The sequence below is a fragment of the Mixophyes fleayi genome, chromosome 2 (assembly GCF_038048845.1).
Source record: "Mixophyes fleayi isolate aMixFle1 chromosome 2, aMixFle1.hap1, whole genome shotgun sequence".
In the NCBI taxonomy this organism is placed as follows: Eukaryota; Metazoa; Chordata; class Amphibia; order Anura; family Limnodynastidae; genus Mixophyes; species Mixophyes fleayi.
The window spans coordinates 144,862,403-144,881,760 of record NC_134403.1 but is presented as its reverse complement, the minus strand read 5'-3'; the positions used below and the strand labels follow the sequence as shown (position 1 = coordinate 144,881,760).

General features: G+C 40.4%; 1 protein-coding gene across 3 annotated transcripts in view; it reads left to right on the top strand.

The window, feature by feature from the left end:
• The window catches only part of REV1 (REV1 DNA directed polymerase), a 72,349-nt gene extending 53,193 nt beyond the window's left edge, over window positions 1-19,156 (top strand). For 2 of the 3 annotated variants that reach the window (XM_075200158.1, XM_075200159.1), the window contains 5 exons: window positions 5,572-5,686; window positions 11,831-12,048; window positions 12,375-12,522; window positions 16,069-16,171; window positions 18,735-19,156. In XM_075200158.1, the coding sequence (XP_075056259.1) occupies window positions 5,572-5,686; window positions 11,831-12,048; window positions 12,375-12,522; window positions 16,069-16,171; window positions 18,735-18,846 (696 nt within the window). In that variant the 3' untranslated portion in view covers window positions 18,847-19,156. The remainder of the gene's footprint in view (window positions 1-5,571; window positions 5,687-11,830; window positions 12,049-12,374; window positions 12,523-16,068; window positions 16,172-18,734) is intronic. The other variant, XM_075200160.1, reaches the window with a different exon arrangement.
• Window positions 19,157-19,358: the final 202 nt, after the last annotated feature.

The following is a 19,358-nucleotide window of genomic DNA, read 5'->3' as shown; positions in this document are numbered from 1 at the left end:
ACTTTAAAAAAACAGTTGGTTTACATACATGAAGCGCTTCCCTTCTTTGCAGCAAATAGTATTCCACAGTACTTTCAAGGTGTTCTAATATGGAGTAGTTTCTATATAAAAAACATATAACCACACATAGTGTAATACAGTACAAGACCAAATCAGTGAAGATTCTATGGGAAGATGTGTATTTTCATCTAGGGTTCCACCATCCAAAACCGTGTTGTCGCCGGCGTATCCCCCCTAAGGGTATCTACTTACAAGATGTATCTACAACATGCGCCTCAAAATGATCCCATAGTTGGCCTCTCTGCCTACAACCGACTCAGAGGACTTCTGATAATAAAAGCACCTGCTCCACTTTCCACATCACGTGAAGTGTCAATATAAAAGACAGAAAAGAAAAGCGATCTTGTGCTTTATCTTTTATTTTAAAACAAGTAATAAGTAAAATGAGGAACCGTACCGGAGCTAAAGTAAAAACAAGCAGTGAATGTATGCAGAATGAACCATTCTCACAGACCACGTCAATCCCGCTGGCTTCACTCCCGCCGATCGGCTCCTTCATGTATAAACTTGAAAAGATACTGATGAAGGAGAACAGACTGTGGTGGGAGATTGTGACCCTTGAGAAATATGTGGCAGGTCAACTTATCCCCAAGGGTCTATTGATTAATAAACAACCATCTTTTGAAACAGCCACGGTAACATTTAAGGAAGAATGGAATTCCATTCTGAATACTTGCTCCTTTGCACTTATGGGCTTAATCCTTAAAGATAGAAGGAAGGATTTGTGCAAGTTGGTTGATATTCTCTCAACATTTATACATCCATACTCAGAGCAGATTGATTATAAGAGAACGGAAGAAATCATACAAAAAAGGATTGAAAGGGATAATAAGGAAACAATGAATAGGAAAAAGTTCAGGAGGGATAGGTATGGGACACCTCTCACCCTTAGAAGGAGTAATGAGGATAATTATTCACCAAGAAGGGGGAGGATTAAAGAAATAGAGGAACAATTACCTACGCATACAAAAAATTCAGGAATTAGTGTGAGAGGTAGGAACACAGATAATTACACAGAGAATTCTAGTGATTATAATCATTATAAATCACTTGGCCTAAAGACCAAGGAAAGATATAGGAACCTCCCCAATAGAAATGCCAACAGGCCCCAATTTCATAGGTTTCAGATAAGAGTGGAGGAGGAATGGTTACGATGAGAATCACACACACTCTTCTTATAATGATATCAGAAAAGATCCAATAAGGATCCCAACTTACAACAGATTCAAACCTTTGGAGGAGGATCCAAAGGAGATCACAAGTGCTGATTACAATATTCCATCCTACAACTCACCTTTTTTTTCCCGAAGAGGAAGAGTAGGCAAAATGAGATAAGAAAAGAATTAAAGAAGTAGTATAGGTTGAGGAAAAGAGGAAAAAAGGGAGGCAAATATAGGGGTACTAAGAAAAGAAAGAGCAAATCGCATGCCTCCATACCCCCTGAAATATCTTTAGATGTAGATGAAAAGGATGATGCAAAGAATATATTTAATCTGAGCTCCCACATCCTTACGGAGGGGAGAGGAATCATTATTGAAAAAGGGTCTCAAATTTGCCCCCACAAATGTGATTAATACATTTGAAACACATAGAATTGCAAAAATTTGTAAGAAAATTAATCCTGAAAAAATTCTTTCAAATGAAAGAAAACAGTAGCGAAATCGAGAAAAGTATAGAAAGGGAGAACACACATGTGTTTAAAACCAAATCCACTTTTTTTCCTCAACATGTGAAGGGTTGTTTTATAGAATCTTTCGATAAATTAGTTGCAGATATTAGAAAAAACTGGGGCATTAATAAAACAAGAAGAACAAGGAATCTCAACCGGAAGGAGAGAGAAGCGATTTAAACCTTATCTGAAGATCATCATATTGTGGTTAAACCTGCAGATAAGGGGGGGGGGAGGGTGGTAGTGATTATGGATCTGAATAAATACAAACAAGAAATTTTCTCTCAGTTGGAGACAGGAAGTACTTATAAAAAACTGAATAAAGATCCAACAGAACAGATTAGTACAAACCTCCTTAATATGATTTCTAAATATGAAAGTAAAGGAGTCATTGACGCCCAAACGGCCAAATATATTAAAATTGAACATCCAAGAATTCCTGTTATTTATATACTGCCGAATATTCATAAAGACTATCAAAACCCCCAGGCAGACCAATTGTCTCTGGGACAGGTTCTGTAACAATCTTTCGGAAGTACTTGACATGTACCTTTAACCTATAGCTCAAAATTCAAGATCATACCTCAGAGATACGATGCATTTTTTAAAGAACTTGTCTGTGAGAGTGGGAAGCGGAAATGATTCTTGTAATGGCAAATGTAAAATCTCTCTACACCGTGATTGCACATAATCACGGTGTGGAAGCAGCTAAAAGGTTTGGCTACAACAGATTACAGCAATTCATTGTAGAGGGTATAATGTTTGTTTTGACTAACAATTACTTCAGATTTCAAGGTTCTTATTATTTACAGTGTGTCCGTACTGCCATGGGCACCAGGTTCGCCCCGAGTTATGCTAACATCTTCATGGCCATGTGGAAGGATGAGAGTGTTTGGCATGGTCATGATTTCAGGGCGAGCCTGGTGTCCTGGGTCCGCTACATAGATGACATCTTTTTTATTTGGAAGGGCTCAGAAAGAGAACTTGATTCCTTTTTTCAACATCTGAACTCTAATTTATTCAGGATTGAACTTATTTTCTCTTGGAGTAGATATAATGTGAATTGTTTAGACATCAGAGTCTATATAGATGCAAATGGTCTCCAAACAAAAACATTTCATAAACCTACAGATACCATTAGCTATATAGATGCAAATAGTAACCATCACATCAACTGGTTGAAAAGTCTGCCTCTTGGACAAATGAAAAGAGTCAAACGCAATTGCACTGAAAAAACCGTATTGAAAGAACAAGTAAAGGATTTGAAAAGATCCTTTATCAGCAAAGGTTATAAAGTTGATATGCTTAACGAGGCAGAAAAGAAATTAAGCGAGTTTAAAAGAGAAGAACTTTTGGTTAAAGCTTTCCTTACAAGATTTAATAGTGATTTTAGATGAATAGAAAAGATTTTTGTAAAGCATTGGGGGATTCTAAAAAAGGATATTGTTATTGTGGACATTCTTCCAGATAGACCGCAGTTTATATATAGAAAAGCCCCCAATTTGAAGGACAAGCTAGTACGCAGCGACCTTCCGGAAACAGTGAGACATTCAGTTAGGACACAAGGGTTTCATAGATGTGGCTTATGTGCTACTTGCAAGGTGTGTAAAAGCAGCAGTAGCAAGTTTACGAATGTTACATTGAATGGTAAAAAGCACAATATTGAACACTTTATAACATATCACACCAAAAATGTGATTTATGCAATTGAATGCACATGTAATCAGGTTTACATAGGAAGAACAACTAGACCACTCAAAGTCATATTTAGAAAGCATCTCTATAATATCAAGAAAGGGCTTGAGACCCACTCACTTTCCAACCATTTTAAATGTACACATTCTTGCTCTGGTGGACATATTAAGGGTTTTTGAGGGTTAAAAAAGATGGAAGAGAATTGGAAAAATAGGGATGTAACTACTTCCCTGGCGAAACTAGAAATTAAGTTTATATATGATATGGAGACACTTAACCCCAAAGGTCTTAATGCAGAATTCGTACTAAAATGGTTTTTATGATTAGAAGATGCATAATGATTCTGTCTGTATATTAATTTATGCTGGGATTTTAATAGAAATTTTTCTGATATATAGTTCGATGGGAGAATGTATTCATGCATTATTACACTTACCTGAAAATATGTAAAGCTAGGGAGTTACGTCCCAACTTACAGTATAATTTGTTGAAGGATACAATCATTTCTAATGTTTTAAAATAATATTGCGGTCTTTTTGTAATATTGTCTTTTTTTACATATGTGCGGACGAAATCCGTGATACATACATATTAAGGAGAAGTCTGCGGGAGAGCAAGAGGGGCAGACTGAGTCCTAGATAGTTTTTGTTTGTATTAGTCAGCGATCCTAATAAAGATTTCCGTTTTGAAGAATTTCAACCTCATTTAGAGGAACTACTTCCGCATATGATTTGATACCAAGCCTCTCTGGTGAAGGGGTGGAGGCAAAGCATCGGAAAACTACTATAAAGGACACAAACGGAACAGTGGGATTGTACCTTGATAAAGACTTTGTTTGAAAGTTGAAACGCGTTGGTTTTACGGAGGAAGGAGCCGATCGGCGGGAGTGAAGCCATCAAGATTGACGTGGTCTGTGAGACTGGTTCATTCTGCATACATTCACTGCTTGTTTCACTTTAGCTCCGGTACGGTTCCTCATTTTACTTATTACTTGTTTTAAAATAAAAGATAAAAGCACAAGATCGCTTTTCTTTTCTGTCTTTTATATTGACACTTCACGTGATGTGGAAAGTGGAGCAGGTGCTTTTATTATCAGAAGTCCTCTGAGTCGGTTGTAGGCAGAGAGGCGCATGTTGTAGATACATCTTGTAAGTAGATACCCTTAGGGGGGATACGCCGGTGACAACATGGTTTTGGATGGGGGAACCCTAGATGAAAATACACATCTTCCCATAGAATCTCCACTGATTTGGTCTTGTACTGTATTACACTATGTGTGGTTATATGTTTTTTATATAGAAGCTACTCCATATTAGAACATCTTGAAAGTACTGCGGAATACTATTTGCTGCAAAGAAGGGAAGCGCTTCATGTATGTAAACCTACTGTTTTTTTAGCTTTATTATTGTGGAATATTGTGGTAGTATTCCTTTGCATATAGGAGGCTGCAAGCCCGAGTGGAGCGCTAAACACTCAGGGCTAGATTTACTAAGCTGCGGGTTTGAAAAAGTGGGGATGTTGCCTATAGCAACCAATCAGATTCTAGCTGTCATTTTGTAGAAAGCACTAAATAAATGAAAGCTAGAATCTGATTGGTTGCTATAGGCAACATCCCCACTTTTTCAAACCCGCAGCTTAGTAAATCTAGCCCTCAGAGTTTGTTGTATATATCCAGAGTTTCAAACTTTGCATTCCATATTTGCTGACTTTATTACAATATTGCTGCTTACTCAATGGCAATGAATTTGTTACTAACAGCTAACAGGTGTATTTTGTAAATGTAGTTGACGTTTGCTTCCTGTATAAATGAACGAGAGAGTACTTTAATAATAGAATTTCTCCTTTTGTTTTAGCTTAATCCTTCCCACTGCCAGACATGGCCAGCTTTACAATTGTCCTCAGACACAGCACTTTGACAATCACTGACGAATTGTTATTGTTTTTTCTCTTTCCTTGATATCTCTGCATATATTGTCCTGTGTCTGTAGCTGAGCTTATTTGTAAGCTAGCATAGAACTTAATCTTAAGGTGCCCTACCTTTTCGTAGCTTAACCTCTGAGCTACTTTGGTGCCCTCCATTTGGGTTCAGATATTTTTCTATATATTTTTATAATATATATTACAATTGTAGCACTTTGCATCATCAGGTAGATCCAGAAGTATTTGCTGCCTTGCCTGCTGATCTCCAGGAGGAGTTAAGAGCTGCCTACAGTCAAAGGAATAGGCAGCCAGAGAGCAGTATCAATTTGAACCCAGCAATCGGTAAGACAAAGTGCTCATTTTGAAAGCTAATTTCTCTTTCCTACCATTGGGGGGCACTGCAAGACATTGGGGGGTGGGGGGAGGTATAGTAGTGGGTGTAGGAGTTAAGGCACTTATCAACTTCTTTTGAACTACTATGCCCCTCCTCTCCTGTGGATACCTCAGTTTTTTTAAAGTGCCTAGCAGTTAGGTCACTTCAGTATTGGTTCCTGCCTATACCTTATTTAGAAATGGGTTTTTCATGTTTTGATTTTGTTTCTCCCTTTTAGGTGCAGTGCAGGGGTCAAACCCAAGACCCAGAGGAGTGAATAGCCTGTCGGCTTCCTACACTCTGGGACCCTGCGGAGGGAGAGCAACAGCTTCAGCTCACTCACACCATTGCCGGCAGCCTGTCCTTCCAGATTGACGAGCAACAGTGGGACATTTCATAAGTCTGCCAAAGAGGCAGCATTTACTTAAAAGCACCATCTGTGCTCTTCAGGATGGGCAGGAAGTGGCTGCAGTTTAGTCTCCCTAGTTGGGCGGGAGTGAAGCTGTAGCAGCCCCTCCTCCCGTCACAACGGACATGCCGGCAAGTCTCCCCGCCCTAGACAATGAGCAGCGACAACGATCCCACTCCTTAGAAACCGATTTGTTTACTGATCACTGGCACACGCTACCTGGGCACTCTGAGAGGCGTGATTGCTATACACGCCGACAGCCATACTAATATATGCGCTGATCGGCAGTCTACAGGGGCAGACATTTTTGGGGGAGGTCTTGGAGGCGTAACTTCCCTCCACCCCCTTCCTACTTCCTGGCGACGGAAGTAGCCATATTTGGACACGAAGATCAACGTGCTGCATACTTTTCCTCTGCTTTGCCTCTCCTTAACTGGTATCGTTTATGCTGTTTTAATATTGTACTCTATAGAGACATATTACATACTGTGTTTTTCACAATCTATTATTCTCGGTTCCTTAGGATTGGTGTAGATTCAGACAGTTACCTAATCTTGTTGTACTGTGTGCAGAATATAGCCTCAGACTATTTTTTTCTAAATATTGTTTTGGTACTAATCTGTTATACCTTTTAAACTTGTCTGAGAAGGGGATGTCCAAAAATAAGGCATCCTCCCTTATGTCTGCACTATTTTATACATGTGCAAGATGTAATGCTAAATTATCTCTTTGACAGTCTAACCAGGAAGCATGCGAAGTTCTAACCCAACAGCGGCGAGGTCCAGGTCAGAGGGGAACAGCTATGGAGCAACCGCTCTGGGCAGAGCTCACCAGGGTGATGTTACAGTTCACAGAGGTACTTGGAGTTTGTTTCTCACACTTCTACACACCCCCTAGCTGCTACAGGCACATCCTCTCAGTCCGATTCAGTTCAGGGCGAAGAGCGTCTGCTTACAGTATCACACAGGGCCAAGAGGATTATTTCTGATGTGGCCCAGGGCCGCATCGAGACTCAATTAGTGCTCTAGATTCTGCCTCTGCCCATGATGTTGATAACCTCATTTTGGGTATCGGACATACTTTAGGTTTTGCAGATCCAGAGCCCACGGCTCCTTCGGGTTTCTCATTGTTTGAAAAGATCAAAGCGCAGGTGGCTGCGTTTCCACCATCCCCTCAGATGATGGAGATGGTAACCGATGCCTGGCTAGGGCCCAATAAGCAATTTATGATGCCAGGTAGATTTAAGTAACTTTAACCGGCAGAAGATTCCATTAAATGGGAGGCCTCCCCTAAAGTGGACACTCCTGTAGCGCGCTTGTCCTCCTCTTCGGCTATCCCCACTCAGGAGTGGGTCTCACTTAAGGGACTCCCATGGACAAAAAGTGCGATCACGCCCTCCGCTCAGCTTATGTTGCGTCAGGCAGCATGTTTAGACCCACTATGGCAGTTGCCTGGGCTAACAAAGCTATCCAGCAATAGGCCGAACAGTCAGTTGCAGGCATTCAGGGAAACGTTTCACGTGCGGAACTACTCTCAATGGCCGAGCATATTCAGGAGACTTCTGATTATGTGGGCAAGGCAGCCATGGATGCTCTCTCCGTTAATTCTCGGCTCTCAATATAGCAGCTCGGCATTTTTTGGGGTTACGCTCTTGGACAGCAGACGCTTATTCAAAGCGAGCTCTAGAGCCTTTTGATGGGGTTACTCTGTTTGGGTCAGAGCTAGAAGCGGTCATTCAGGTGGCCACTGGAGGAATGATCAATGTTTTTCCCATGGGTTTCAATAGACCACGACAAGGACCTTTTCGGTCCTTTTGTACTTTCGCCCGAGGCCGGGGCACCCCGTCGAGAGGCCAGTCCTCTGCCCCTTGGGGAGCGTATAGGAGAGGTAGGGGCTTTGTTAGGCGAGGAACTTCGAGACCGGGTAATAAGCCCGCAGCGTGACAGACTTCCCCCAGGGGAATCTGTGGTGGGGGCATGCCTTCTTCATTTCCAGGGCCAGTGGCGGGCATCCACCACGGACGCTTGGACACGAGGAGACCTAGCTCAGTTCCCACCACCGAGGTTCTTCTTCACAGCAACCCCCCTTTGTCCCTTCAAGCGCAAGGCACTTCAGGAAGCAATCCAGACTTTGCTGACTTCCGGGGTTATTGTTCCCGTTCCAACACAGGAAAGAGGTCAGGGGTTTTACTCCAGTCTCTACCTAGTGCCAAAACAGGACGGATCATTACGCACAATTTTAAATCTGCAGTCTCTGAACAAGCAGGTAATAACTCAAAAGTTCAAAATGGAGTCCCTTCGGACTGTCATCGCAGGAACGTAGCAGGGAGAGTTTCTGGCTTCCATAGATATCAAGGATGCCTACCTACATGGTTCTATGTAGAGGGGGCACCGTTGCCTTTTCCGCTTTGCGGTGGGATACTCCCACTTTCAGTTCAGGGCCCAACCTTTCGGCTTAGCTGCCACTCACTGAGTGCTCTCCAAGATCATGGCAAGGCTCCTGCGGCAGAGGGGAGTCACAATAGTTCCCTATCTAGATGATCTTCTGAAAGCACCATCGGCATCGCTCTTAACTCGCCACATTCAGACCACTATGCAGTTTCTGGAAGCTCATGGATGGATTCTAAATTTACCCAAAACATCTCTCATTCCGGCACAGCGAATGCGCTTCCTGGGTCTCATGTTCGACACAGTGACCCAGATATTCTATTTACCCGAAAGCAAGGTCCTTGCCCTCTTGCGCAGGACCAGGACTTTACTTGCGTGGAGAGGTATCTTTTCTCAGTTGCATGAAACTCCTGGGGACCATGGTGTCAGTGTTCGAGGCCGTGCCTTTTGCACAATTCCACTCTCACCCTCTTCAACAAGAGATCCTTCGAAAGTGGTCAGTATCTCAAGAGCATTTAGACAGGCAAATTATTCACCTTTCGAAACCCACTCGTCTTTCTCTGGTGTGGTGGTTGTCCAAACAATTACTGGACAAGGATCAGATTATTCGGACCGGCCCATGGACCTTAGTTACTACAGACTCGCACAACACACAGCAAAAACATACTGATAGGTTAATTGGCTGCTATTAAAGTGCCCTTAGTCTCTCTGTCTGTGTAAGTTAGGGGATTTAGATTGTAAGCTCCGATGGGGCAGAGACTGATGTGAATGAGTTCTCTGTACAGCGCTGCGGAATTAGTGACGCTATATATATAAATAAATAGATGATGTTGACTCAAGTCTGCTAGGCTGGGGAGGGATGACAGGGTCTCTGGTCCCCCCAAGAGGCCACACTCCCGATCAATATCCTAGAACTCAGAGCGGTGTACAGGACATTGACGAAAGCTCAGAGGTTTCTGACAGGAAAGCCTCTTCAGATTGCCATGGCATATCTGAAACACCAAGGGGGAACTCACAGTGTAGGCGCCATGCGGGAGACAGCCAGGATCATGGTATTAGGTGGAGTGCCACGTACCCCAGATATCGTCCGTTTACATTCCAGGCGTGAAAAATTGGGAAGCAGACTTCCTCAGCAGGCAGAGGGTTCACCCAGGCGAATGGTCTCTCAACAAGCGGGTCTTTGCCCTCCTAGTGGAACGCTGGGGCATGCCGGAGATCGATCTTATGGCATCCAGGTTAAACAATCAAGTTCCCCTGCACTGCTCAAAGTCTCAAGACCCTCAGGCAAAAATTAACGGATGTCATGTCAGTTCCATGGCACTTCCGGCTAGTGTACCTGTTTACTCCGATTTCCATGCTCTCGAGGGTGCTAAAAAGAGAGCGGGTTCCCGCAATTCTGGTAGCCCCTTATCGGCCACTCAGGGCATGGTTTTCAGACATTCTGAGACTGGAAACGGATCCTTACTTCCTCCTGCCAGTGTGACAGGATCTTCTCGTTCAAGCACTCCCACAGTTTAGATTGTCTAACTTTGACGGCGTGGCTATTGAGACCTTTATCCTCAGAGTCAAGGGTTTCTCTCAAGAGGTTATTGGTACTCTGATCAAGGCTAGAAAATTGTCCTTCTCAGCCATATATTATCGAGCCTGGAAGGCTTACATTCTTTGGTGTGAGGCCAACACATCCAGGTTTAGCCTTCCTGCAGGCCGGCCTAGATAAGGGTCTCGGTGCTCTCCATTTATTTTTAGCGGAAGTTAGCGGCTGTCGGGAATGTTCAGACCTTCCTGCAGGGGATCCTTCATGTGCAGCCTCCTTTTGTTTACCCAGTAGAGCCTTGGGACCTTATCCTTGTGCTCAATGCGCTCATCCATACGCCGTCTAAACCGCTAGATTTGGTGGATTTGCGCCATCTCACTTGGAAAACAGTATTTCTCTTAGCTATCTTGTCAGCCCGTAGAGCAGTGGTGGGCAAACTCAGTCCTCAAGGGTTACCAACAGTTCATGTTTTTAGGATTTCTGTCTGTAGAAACAGCTGGGATAATTACTGACCCAGCCAAATAGATTAACTCAGCTGTGCATGATTAAAGAAATCCTAAAAACATGAACTGTTGGTAGCCCTTGAGGACTGAGTTTGCCCACCACTGCCGTAGAGTGTCGGAATTAGCAGCACTCTGCTGCACTTCCTCTTTCCTAGTTTTTCACGAAGATAGAGCGGTCCTTCGCACCAAACCCTCCTTTGTTCCGAAGGTCGTATCCAGGTTCCACTTAAATCAAGAGATTGTGGTCCCGGCTTTCCAGCGTATTCTTCTTCATCCTTCTCTTCTAATGACGAATTCCTGTCACTGGATGTGGTTCGTGCTCTTCGCTATTATGTTGACCGTACAACCTCTTTCCGTAAAACCAAGGATCTTTTTATTCTTTATGATGCGCAGAAGCGGGGTTGGCCGGCTTCCAAACAGTCTATTGCCTGCTGGATCACTTCCACCATTAGACTGGCTTATACCCGAGCATCTCTGCTGGTCCCGGTGTCGTTGAAGGCTCACTCTACCAGGGCTGTGGGCGCTTCGTGGGCAGTGCGTCATGGGGCCTCGGCGGAGCAGCTATGCCGAGCGGCTACATGGTCATCTGTCCATACATTCTCTAAATTCTACAGGTTGCAGGACTTTGCATCCTCTGATGCAAGCTTTGGGTGTAAGGTATTGCGTGCAGCTGTTCCAGAGCAATCCCTCCCTTAGAGGCAGCTTTGGTATGTCCCCAATGTCTCGCAGCGTTCCCCAATGGTAGGAAAGAGAAGATTTTTACTCACCGTAAAATCGATTTATCTTACTCCATTGGGGGGGACACTGCGCACCTTCCCTTGCTCTGTAAATAGTTCTGTTGTTTGTGTGAATTTTTTGCTTATATTCTTTGCCCTATAGGGCTTTCCCTTCCTCGTACGCTTGGTTAATCAAAACTGAGGTATCCACAGGAGAGGAGGGGCATAGTATGGGAGGAGAGTGAAGATCAAAGAAGTTAAGTGCCTAAACTCCTACACCCACTACTATACCCCCCAATGTCTCAGTGTCCCCCAATGGAGTAAAAATCCTCTTTGCTGTTTCTAGAACTTACTAAACAGATGTCCTACCTCAGCATTCTTGTATTGGAAATGTTAATCACTGACAGTTTTGTGTCTATCATTATGGCAAACAACCTTTCCTATTAAATCAATCCTTTGGACAAAATCCTTAAGTAGTCCATTAAATTAGTTTATACCAGAGTTAAGAGGGGACGTCAAGGTTGCTAATGGCAGGCTGTTTATTACATTATTTTTTTTCTACAGTTTCAAAAAATTCTTTGCTAAAACCGAAAAGGCCTGCACTAAAATCAAAGAGAAAGAGTAGAAAGAAAAACCAACTCAGTCCTACAAAAAAGATGTACAGCCCTTTGAAGAACAAGCTCTTTAGTAGCCCTGCTAAGAACTTGGGATCTAAAGGGAGTCCGCAAAAACTAAAAGACGGAACCCTGAAACAAGAAGCCATACCCTCTGGGCAGTATCAGGTAACCAGACCATGTGCTTGTTGCATAGATATTTAAGGTAAAACCATGCTGGTTTCACAAGAATTTGAGGAATCATCCTGCACCTTCTATTTTTAATAAGCAGAAAGGTGAACATAATATGTATGTAAACATAATATATATGTGTGTGTGTGTGTGTGTGTGTGTGTGTGTGTATTTTATATAATATATACTTTTTTTATCATGACATTACAGTGATTTGTAGAAGGTTGTAAAAAACAGTCATGGTTTGTACAAATATTTTCATACTTGACTGTATTATTTGAGAAGAGAATAATTTCAACATTTTTATTTAATACTATTTTTAGGTTGAATTGGGTCCCTCAACGTCAAATGCCCAAGGTTCCCTGATAGAAGTGTGCAATTCTTCTAGACCAAAAGCTCCTAATCTAGCCGGTGCCATTGAATTTAGTGATGTGAAAACATTGCTGAAAGAGTGGATAACTACAATTTCCGGTATGTACTGCAGAAAGCAAACTTAACCCTCGCTAAATATGTGCATTTACATATAGTAAAACTATTTATTTAATTTGAGAACCATTCCAAATTCGCATATCTGATTTGATGCAAACAGAAAATTAAATCTACTTTAGACATAGTCTCTTGCTGGTCTTTCTGAACAAAAACATTGTTGTGCTGCTGCTTCTGCTGTATAATTTGTCTGTGTAACCAGCTGCACACAGTTCTTATACAATAGTTTCCCAGGCAGCTCACCTAGTACAAGGTACGAAGTTCAAGTTGAACGGAGATAACTAATGACTACACAAACAATTCAGTGCTTACTTCCATTTGTATGGATACATTTAGCAAGAATATAGATAATGTTTCTTAACTTGCACCCTACGTTTTGATGTCCTAATTGCTGTACTGTATTGGCATATATGTATTTACGTGTGATATGAGAGCCTTGCTTGGAAAAACTTTGCATGTTAATATAATTTGTCGACTTTCAGCTGTAAACTTAATGCTAGTGTTTACTGTATCGTTGGCAACAAAGCACCACAAACTTGGTATGTAGTGTCTGCTGCAAAATTGTGGTGCATGAAAATCCTGGAATTTTACTAGGTAGCCTACATCATATTTAATTAAACAATATTAGAGTGCTGTATAAATTGGATATATAAAATAGTGTATACATTTAAAGAGCAAGTAGAGACAATATTTGACAATAATATGTACTATGATTGTGTATAACTGAGCTAAATAATGTACCTTAAATAACTGAAATGTCCACCATGCTCTCTTTCACTCCTCTGCAGCAGGTTACCGTGTTAGGAAGAATGTGCTTCTATAACTGAACAGATAAAATGTGATTGACTGACGTGCAAACCTACTCTGAAGAAATGCACTGTGTGGATTTGTAGATTTTTACACCATAGCAGGGCCAGTGATGTTACAGCAGCTTAACTAACTGCATTCTCAGCTTTTTAGCATGCATAGGATCTCTTTAGGAGACTAATGTGACTTCAGCTCTCTGTAGTAGAGTAGGCAAAACTTTTTATATCAGCTACAAAGTCAGAGTAACAGAGAAAAATGTATTTGTACCTTCATTCTTCATATCTGAAAAATTCAGTTTTGGGGTTTAGAATTAATTTTTTAATATATGAAATCATCACAGTGTAGTCACCATTTTACCTTAGCTACCCCAATGCATTAATTTACCTTTCACATTGGGGGCACATGGGTATAAGCATTTGGTTGGTGGGTAAACATAATTTGGTTTGGACAGCATTATATCTGTGTAACATTTGCATGCTGATGTGTGTGACACCTGTAAAATGTCTTTCACAGTGGGGTGACATGGTCTTATGATTGTGTGAGAGAGGGGCTAATCCCCAGTGCAATAGGACATCTAAATTGAGCCCTTAACTATTGCCCAAAGTACTACTAAGCCGAGTTGCTTTACATAAAGAACTCAATAAAATATATATATATGAGGCTGAATGTTCTTCAGTGGGATTACTGACCTAAAGTCTGCTGTGATTAAGAAGAGAGATTCCCTTCTACAATCCGTTTTAGCTTAAATATTTTCAGTTCAGATCATCTCCAGAATATTTTACATATATATTTGTGGATGTTTGTAATCAATTTATATTTTAGGTTTTGTGTTTTCTTAGCTTGTGAAAAACCTAAATGTGCTCTACATTATATAGACCATTATACAAAAGTTATTGATCAGACTGGGATATTCTGATTTGGGCTTTGACTTGTGTGTCTTACCTTCTGAATTTACATATATAAACATATAAATATTATATTTAGCACATTTTCTACAATAATGGGCAAATCTTGCCACAATGTAAACATTAATAGGGCCCCAAATTTAAAAGGAGGGCTCCTGTATGACACTCATGGGTGCACAAATTGTACGTCTTATCCCGCTTTGCATATTATCATGCAATGTAAACGTGAACAGCATCGGCTTCTAATTGCTATCTGCCAGTTACCAATTAGTAGCCAGTGTTCCACACCTTCACGTCACGTTTCAGTGATAGTGCACAGTGCTACTACCAATGGACCAGGACATGGGTGGAGACTGAGGTGCTCAGACTGAGAAAGAGGAGGCAGCACTGGCAGAGTAAGTATAGTTTATTGCTGCATGATTATTGATGGACTTATGAGTAGCACATTGCTACTTGATAGACATTACTACCGGGGCCTTGCAAACTGATGGGCATATTGGTAGCATACTAGTACTGTGCACTTTGTTACTGCTGGGCATTGCTACTTATGCTTTGTATATTAATACTGATAGACATAGTACCACTAATACTGCATAAATACAGGAAGCTGTATTTTAAAGTGAACTCCACCCAGTTTAATTTTTTTTTTTTAATTCCAACCAAGTCGACCCTTGACAAGTGTCTTCATGGTGTAGTTGACAGCACATCCCCATTATTTAGTTTTATGATTGGCTATCTGCTAACAGCTAGCTAAGCTAGCCAATCAGAAACCTGCCAACTTTACAGTGGAGATGGTTGCACCTATATCAATTATAATTATCAAAATCCTAGATGGACTTTATAGTGTATCTGTAGATTACAATATGTAGGTTGTAAGAGGATAGGGCTAAAATAACAACTTTTATATTTTGATGCATTGTTATCCATCTGAACAGAGCATCTTCCTAAAATGTCCATAGAGGAAATAATTGCCCGCCGCTGTCATAGCCTCTTCCAGCGGCCCTTGTCTGACATTTACTGCGGACAACGCTGTGGAATTAATTTACCAGGGAAACTGGATGTGCATGTTATACAGTTTTGGCTATGCATCACAGTACCTATGTGATCAGTTTAGCACACATAAAGGTGCTTTCCAGTTCTTGTAGATGCCCATTAGATATTCTCCATATAGATAGATATATATATAGATATATAGAGAGAGAGAGAGAGATAGATATTCATGTTGCCAGAGTGCATCATGGAACTGATCTCAAGTTTTCTATGTTTGAAGCTATGTCCGATTAACAGTATACGACGAGACCCGATCTCCACCAACTCTGAGTGGGCAAAGCAAGGGACATCCATTAAAAATTGCACCCTTTTAATAATGGTATGCTGCAAAATGTAATCTCATTTTGGTACTGCTCTCCAAAACTAGGCACTATTGCCCGTTCCATCGCAAATCTCTGCTTCTCTTAAATCTGCGATGTTGCTCCACAAACCAGTGCACTTTGACGTCACCTGGCTAAGTTTGCGCTGTTGCATATAGGTTTCGGCCAAAGAAGAATTTGCAGTGCGCCTTTTTTTTCCTCTTTGTAAATGAGGCCCTGTGTGTTAATTGTATTGACAAGCTGTACTTACTTGATTTAAATATGGAAATACAACTTGATCATGATTAACTCAGTGTCTTTCAGATTTGATTTTCAATGACATTTTATTCTGTATTAACAACTAGTGCAAATTATCAGTAAAGGAATAGTGTAGGGGGTGGTCATGTTCCAATAGCTGAATTATCAGTATAATGGTTTGTGATTTTTTTTTTTTTCTTATTTCTCACCAGATCCTATGGAAGAAGATATTTTGCAGGTGGTGAAATACTGCACTGATTTAATAGAAGAAAAAGATTTGGAGAAATTAGATTTGGTTATAAAATATATGAAAAGGTGACTAATAATAAAAAATGGCAATCCTGTCCAGAAAACAATAAATTAGGTTACAATGTGTCTAAGGGTTCATGCAGATGGACTATTGGCTCATGTCACCCTCATGCTTGTTGCGTATAACTTGAACATTGAACAGAATGCAGTTCAAACAGAACATAAAGGATCATACATTGTGTCAATGGCGCTGGCAATCATCAGAGGATTCTGTAATCCCTTCTTTTTTAAGTTTAAACTGCATTTTGTTTGCGATAAAATGAAAACAGCAACGCCCATTTACATGCACCCTTAGATGCACTCTACCCTTGTTGAAACAAGATTTTCAAACAAATAATAAAAGCTAATAAACAAGAGGTTATTTGTCATTTTTTCAAGAGTACACATATTTTGGACTAATTAAAAGAATACAGAATGTGGGATACATGTAGCAGGGCTTCTATGTGTGCTCTGGTTTGCCACTGAAAATCTTCAACATAAAACATTTCATTTTACGAAAATTCAGCTAACCGAATCCTAGGGAATATTTTGTTGATTATGTAAAAAAAATCATTAATACATAATTTTAGTTAAAATAATGTAAATCTGCTGTGCATTATAATGACCGTTTATTATACATGCAAGGGGTGGGTAAAAAAATGGAAACACTTGTGAAAAGACACACTTTTCAATATTAATATGGAGCTGGGCCACCATTTGCCTGTAATACATCTTGTATCCTTTTTTGAATAGACTCGTATCAGTTTTTAATAGTATCTAGTGTATTGTTGTACCTCTCCATGAATAACATCTTCAAGTTGCTTGAGAGCTGATGGAGGAGGGAATCTGTGGTTCAGTAATATTGCAGTCTATCAATTGTGCTAGCCATAGAAGATGCTGAAGTTCATCTTCATGGTCCTGAAACTTCTGGCTACGTACGTTTATTAGGGCATTGTGGTTTTGAAAAATTTGTCATTATTTTAGGGAAACAATGTCTGGAACATAGTCATTTGCTGAAATTCGGCCCATGAGCTTAATTATAGGATCAGCAGGATACCAAGATATTGCTGCCCAAACCATCACAGATCCATCTCCATGTTTCATGGCTGTAACCAGGCATTCAGGATTATAAGCTTCCTTGGAAATTCTTCATACGTAAACCTGGCCTGATTTAGTAAACAGCATAAAGGTTGACTTTTAGGACCATATTGTTTCCAAGCAGTAGACTCCAGGTTTTATAAATCCTGACACCATTTTTCTGCCTTTTTATAAGTAATCATAGGATTGGCAATTGCACCTCAGCCATGGATGCTTGATTTGTGAAGTTCTCATCGGACTGTTATTGTAGAAATAGGGTTTTCAAGATGAATATTGAGTTCTGCTATCACATCTGCTGTAATAGGTCTATGTTTTTTAGACACAATCTTCTTGAATATTTGGCGCTCCCATTCACTTTCTGGCTGCTACTTCTCTTGGCTGTTCTCATCTTTCCATGCTCTGTGTATGCCGTCATACGTTTAGTCGGTGTATGCAGAGCAAGAATTTCTAAAGTGGATGTTTTTTGTGTTTTTTTTTTTTTTTATCGCCCATGCATTAAATGTGCGCCAACAATCTGCCCTCATTGACATTAACTGGTCTCCTATTTTGCAGTATCTCCATAATCTGTAATGCATTGACACTGGATCTTAACATCATAAACAAACAAAAGGGTATCAACACATCTGCACCACAAATGTTCTTGCTGTGTAGCCAGCACAAACAGTATGAATCCCTGTATTGTCTAGTGTTTCCATTTTATTGTCCATCCCCTGTTTGTCTTAAATGATGTATTGTGAATTTATTTTTGTAAATTCACAACCCCCAACTGACAAAAATTAGCAAACATTGTTTGTTTTTTCTGCTTCCTCCAAATTTGTACTCGGTGGGTAAAAAGGGTGCAGTTCACATATTACAGATAACTTTTGATCTCTGGTATATGTGTACTCCCTAATACATATTCCTGTCTAGTATGGCCTTTATATAGATGGATTTTAATGTTACATTTTTTTCCACCAAAACTCAGCTGAAAAATTCATTAGTAAAGCTGGGTACACACTACACTGTTTTCGTTCAATAATCGGCTGAAACAGCCGACATACGACCGCTCGTTCAAAAGTCGGGTCAGTATGTACAGTTACACAATGGTCGAAAGTCTGCCCAGATGGACGATTCTCGCCTCATTTGGTTGGTCGTACCGTTTAATATTTTCGTTCCAATCTCGTTTCCGTTGTGTAGTGTGTATAAACTTCCAACAGATCCACAACAGTGAGTATAAAATTTGTCATTGCTCACGACAACATGGCTGTAAAAAGTCGCTAAAGGGACGTCCGCTCTTCCCTTTCTCATCCTAAACAAGACTAGTGTGTATGCAGTCCATGGACCGAGCGATGGGACCATCGATCGCATGTAAAATCGCTCGGCATAAAAAGTTGGTCGAAGTTTCTGTAGTGTGTACCCAGCTTAATACATTACATATTCTGTTATCAATTAGGAAACTTTTGTTAATTGAAATTTCCCTTTTACTGTCTCATTTTATTTTTTCCTATTTCAGGATAATGCAGCAGTCGGTAGAATCTGTATGGAATATGGCATTTGACTTCATTCTTGATAATGTTCAGGTTGTTTTACAACAGACTTATGGAAGCACACTGAAAGTTGTTTAAAATGTGTTGTATGGCAGTGAAAACACTTGGCATCCTTGGCTAGCTGTACCATAAGTGCTTGTCAATTATTTGCAAAATGCATGTTTTTAAAGCTCAAAAAAATCATTTTAAATTTCTTTTTAATTTTTTTTTGTACATTATTGTTTATCATAAAGTGCCAAATCTGTCAGTATTGCATGTAAATATTTGTGTTTCAAATTCCTTTATTGTAGTATAGACAATTTACAAAATGTTTGTTTATAAGAGTTTTATGGATTTTTACAGTGAAGTGTTCACAGGTGTTTAATAAAGAAATAAGTATATTTCTCTGTTTGGCTGTCAATTAGCTGTCTATTTTTGTGTGTGTATTGTGCATATAAAAAAGGAAAAGTTTGAAGGGAACACTGTTTATAAAACACTGTATATCACATCACATTTGTCTGGATTCATTAGGGGATAGTTTTTGGGGGTTTTTTGGGTTTTGTTTTGTTTTTTAAATGGGTGCCAATCTTTTTACTTTCCTTCTCTATACT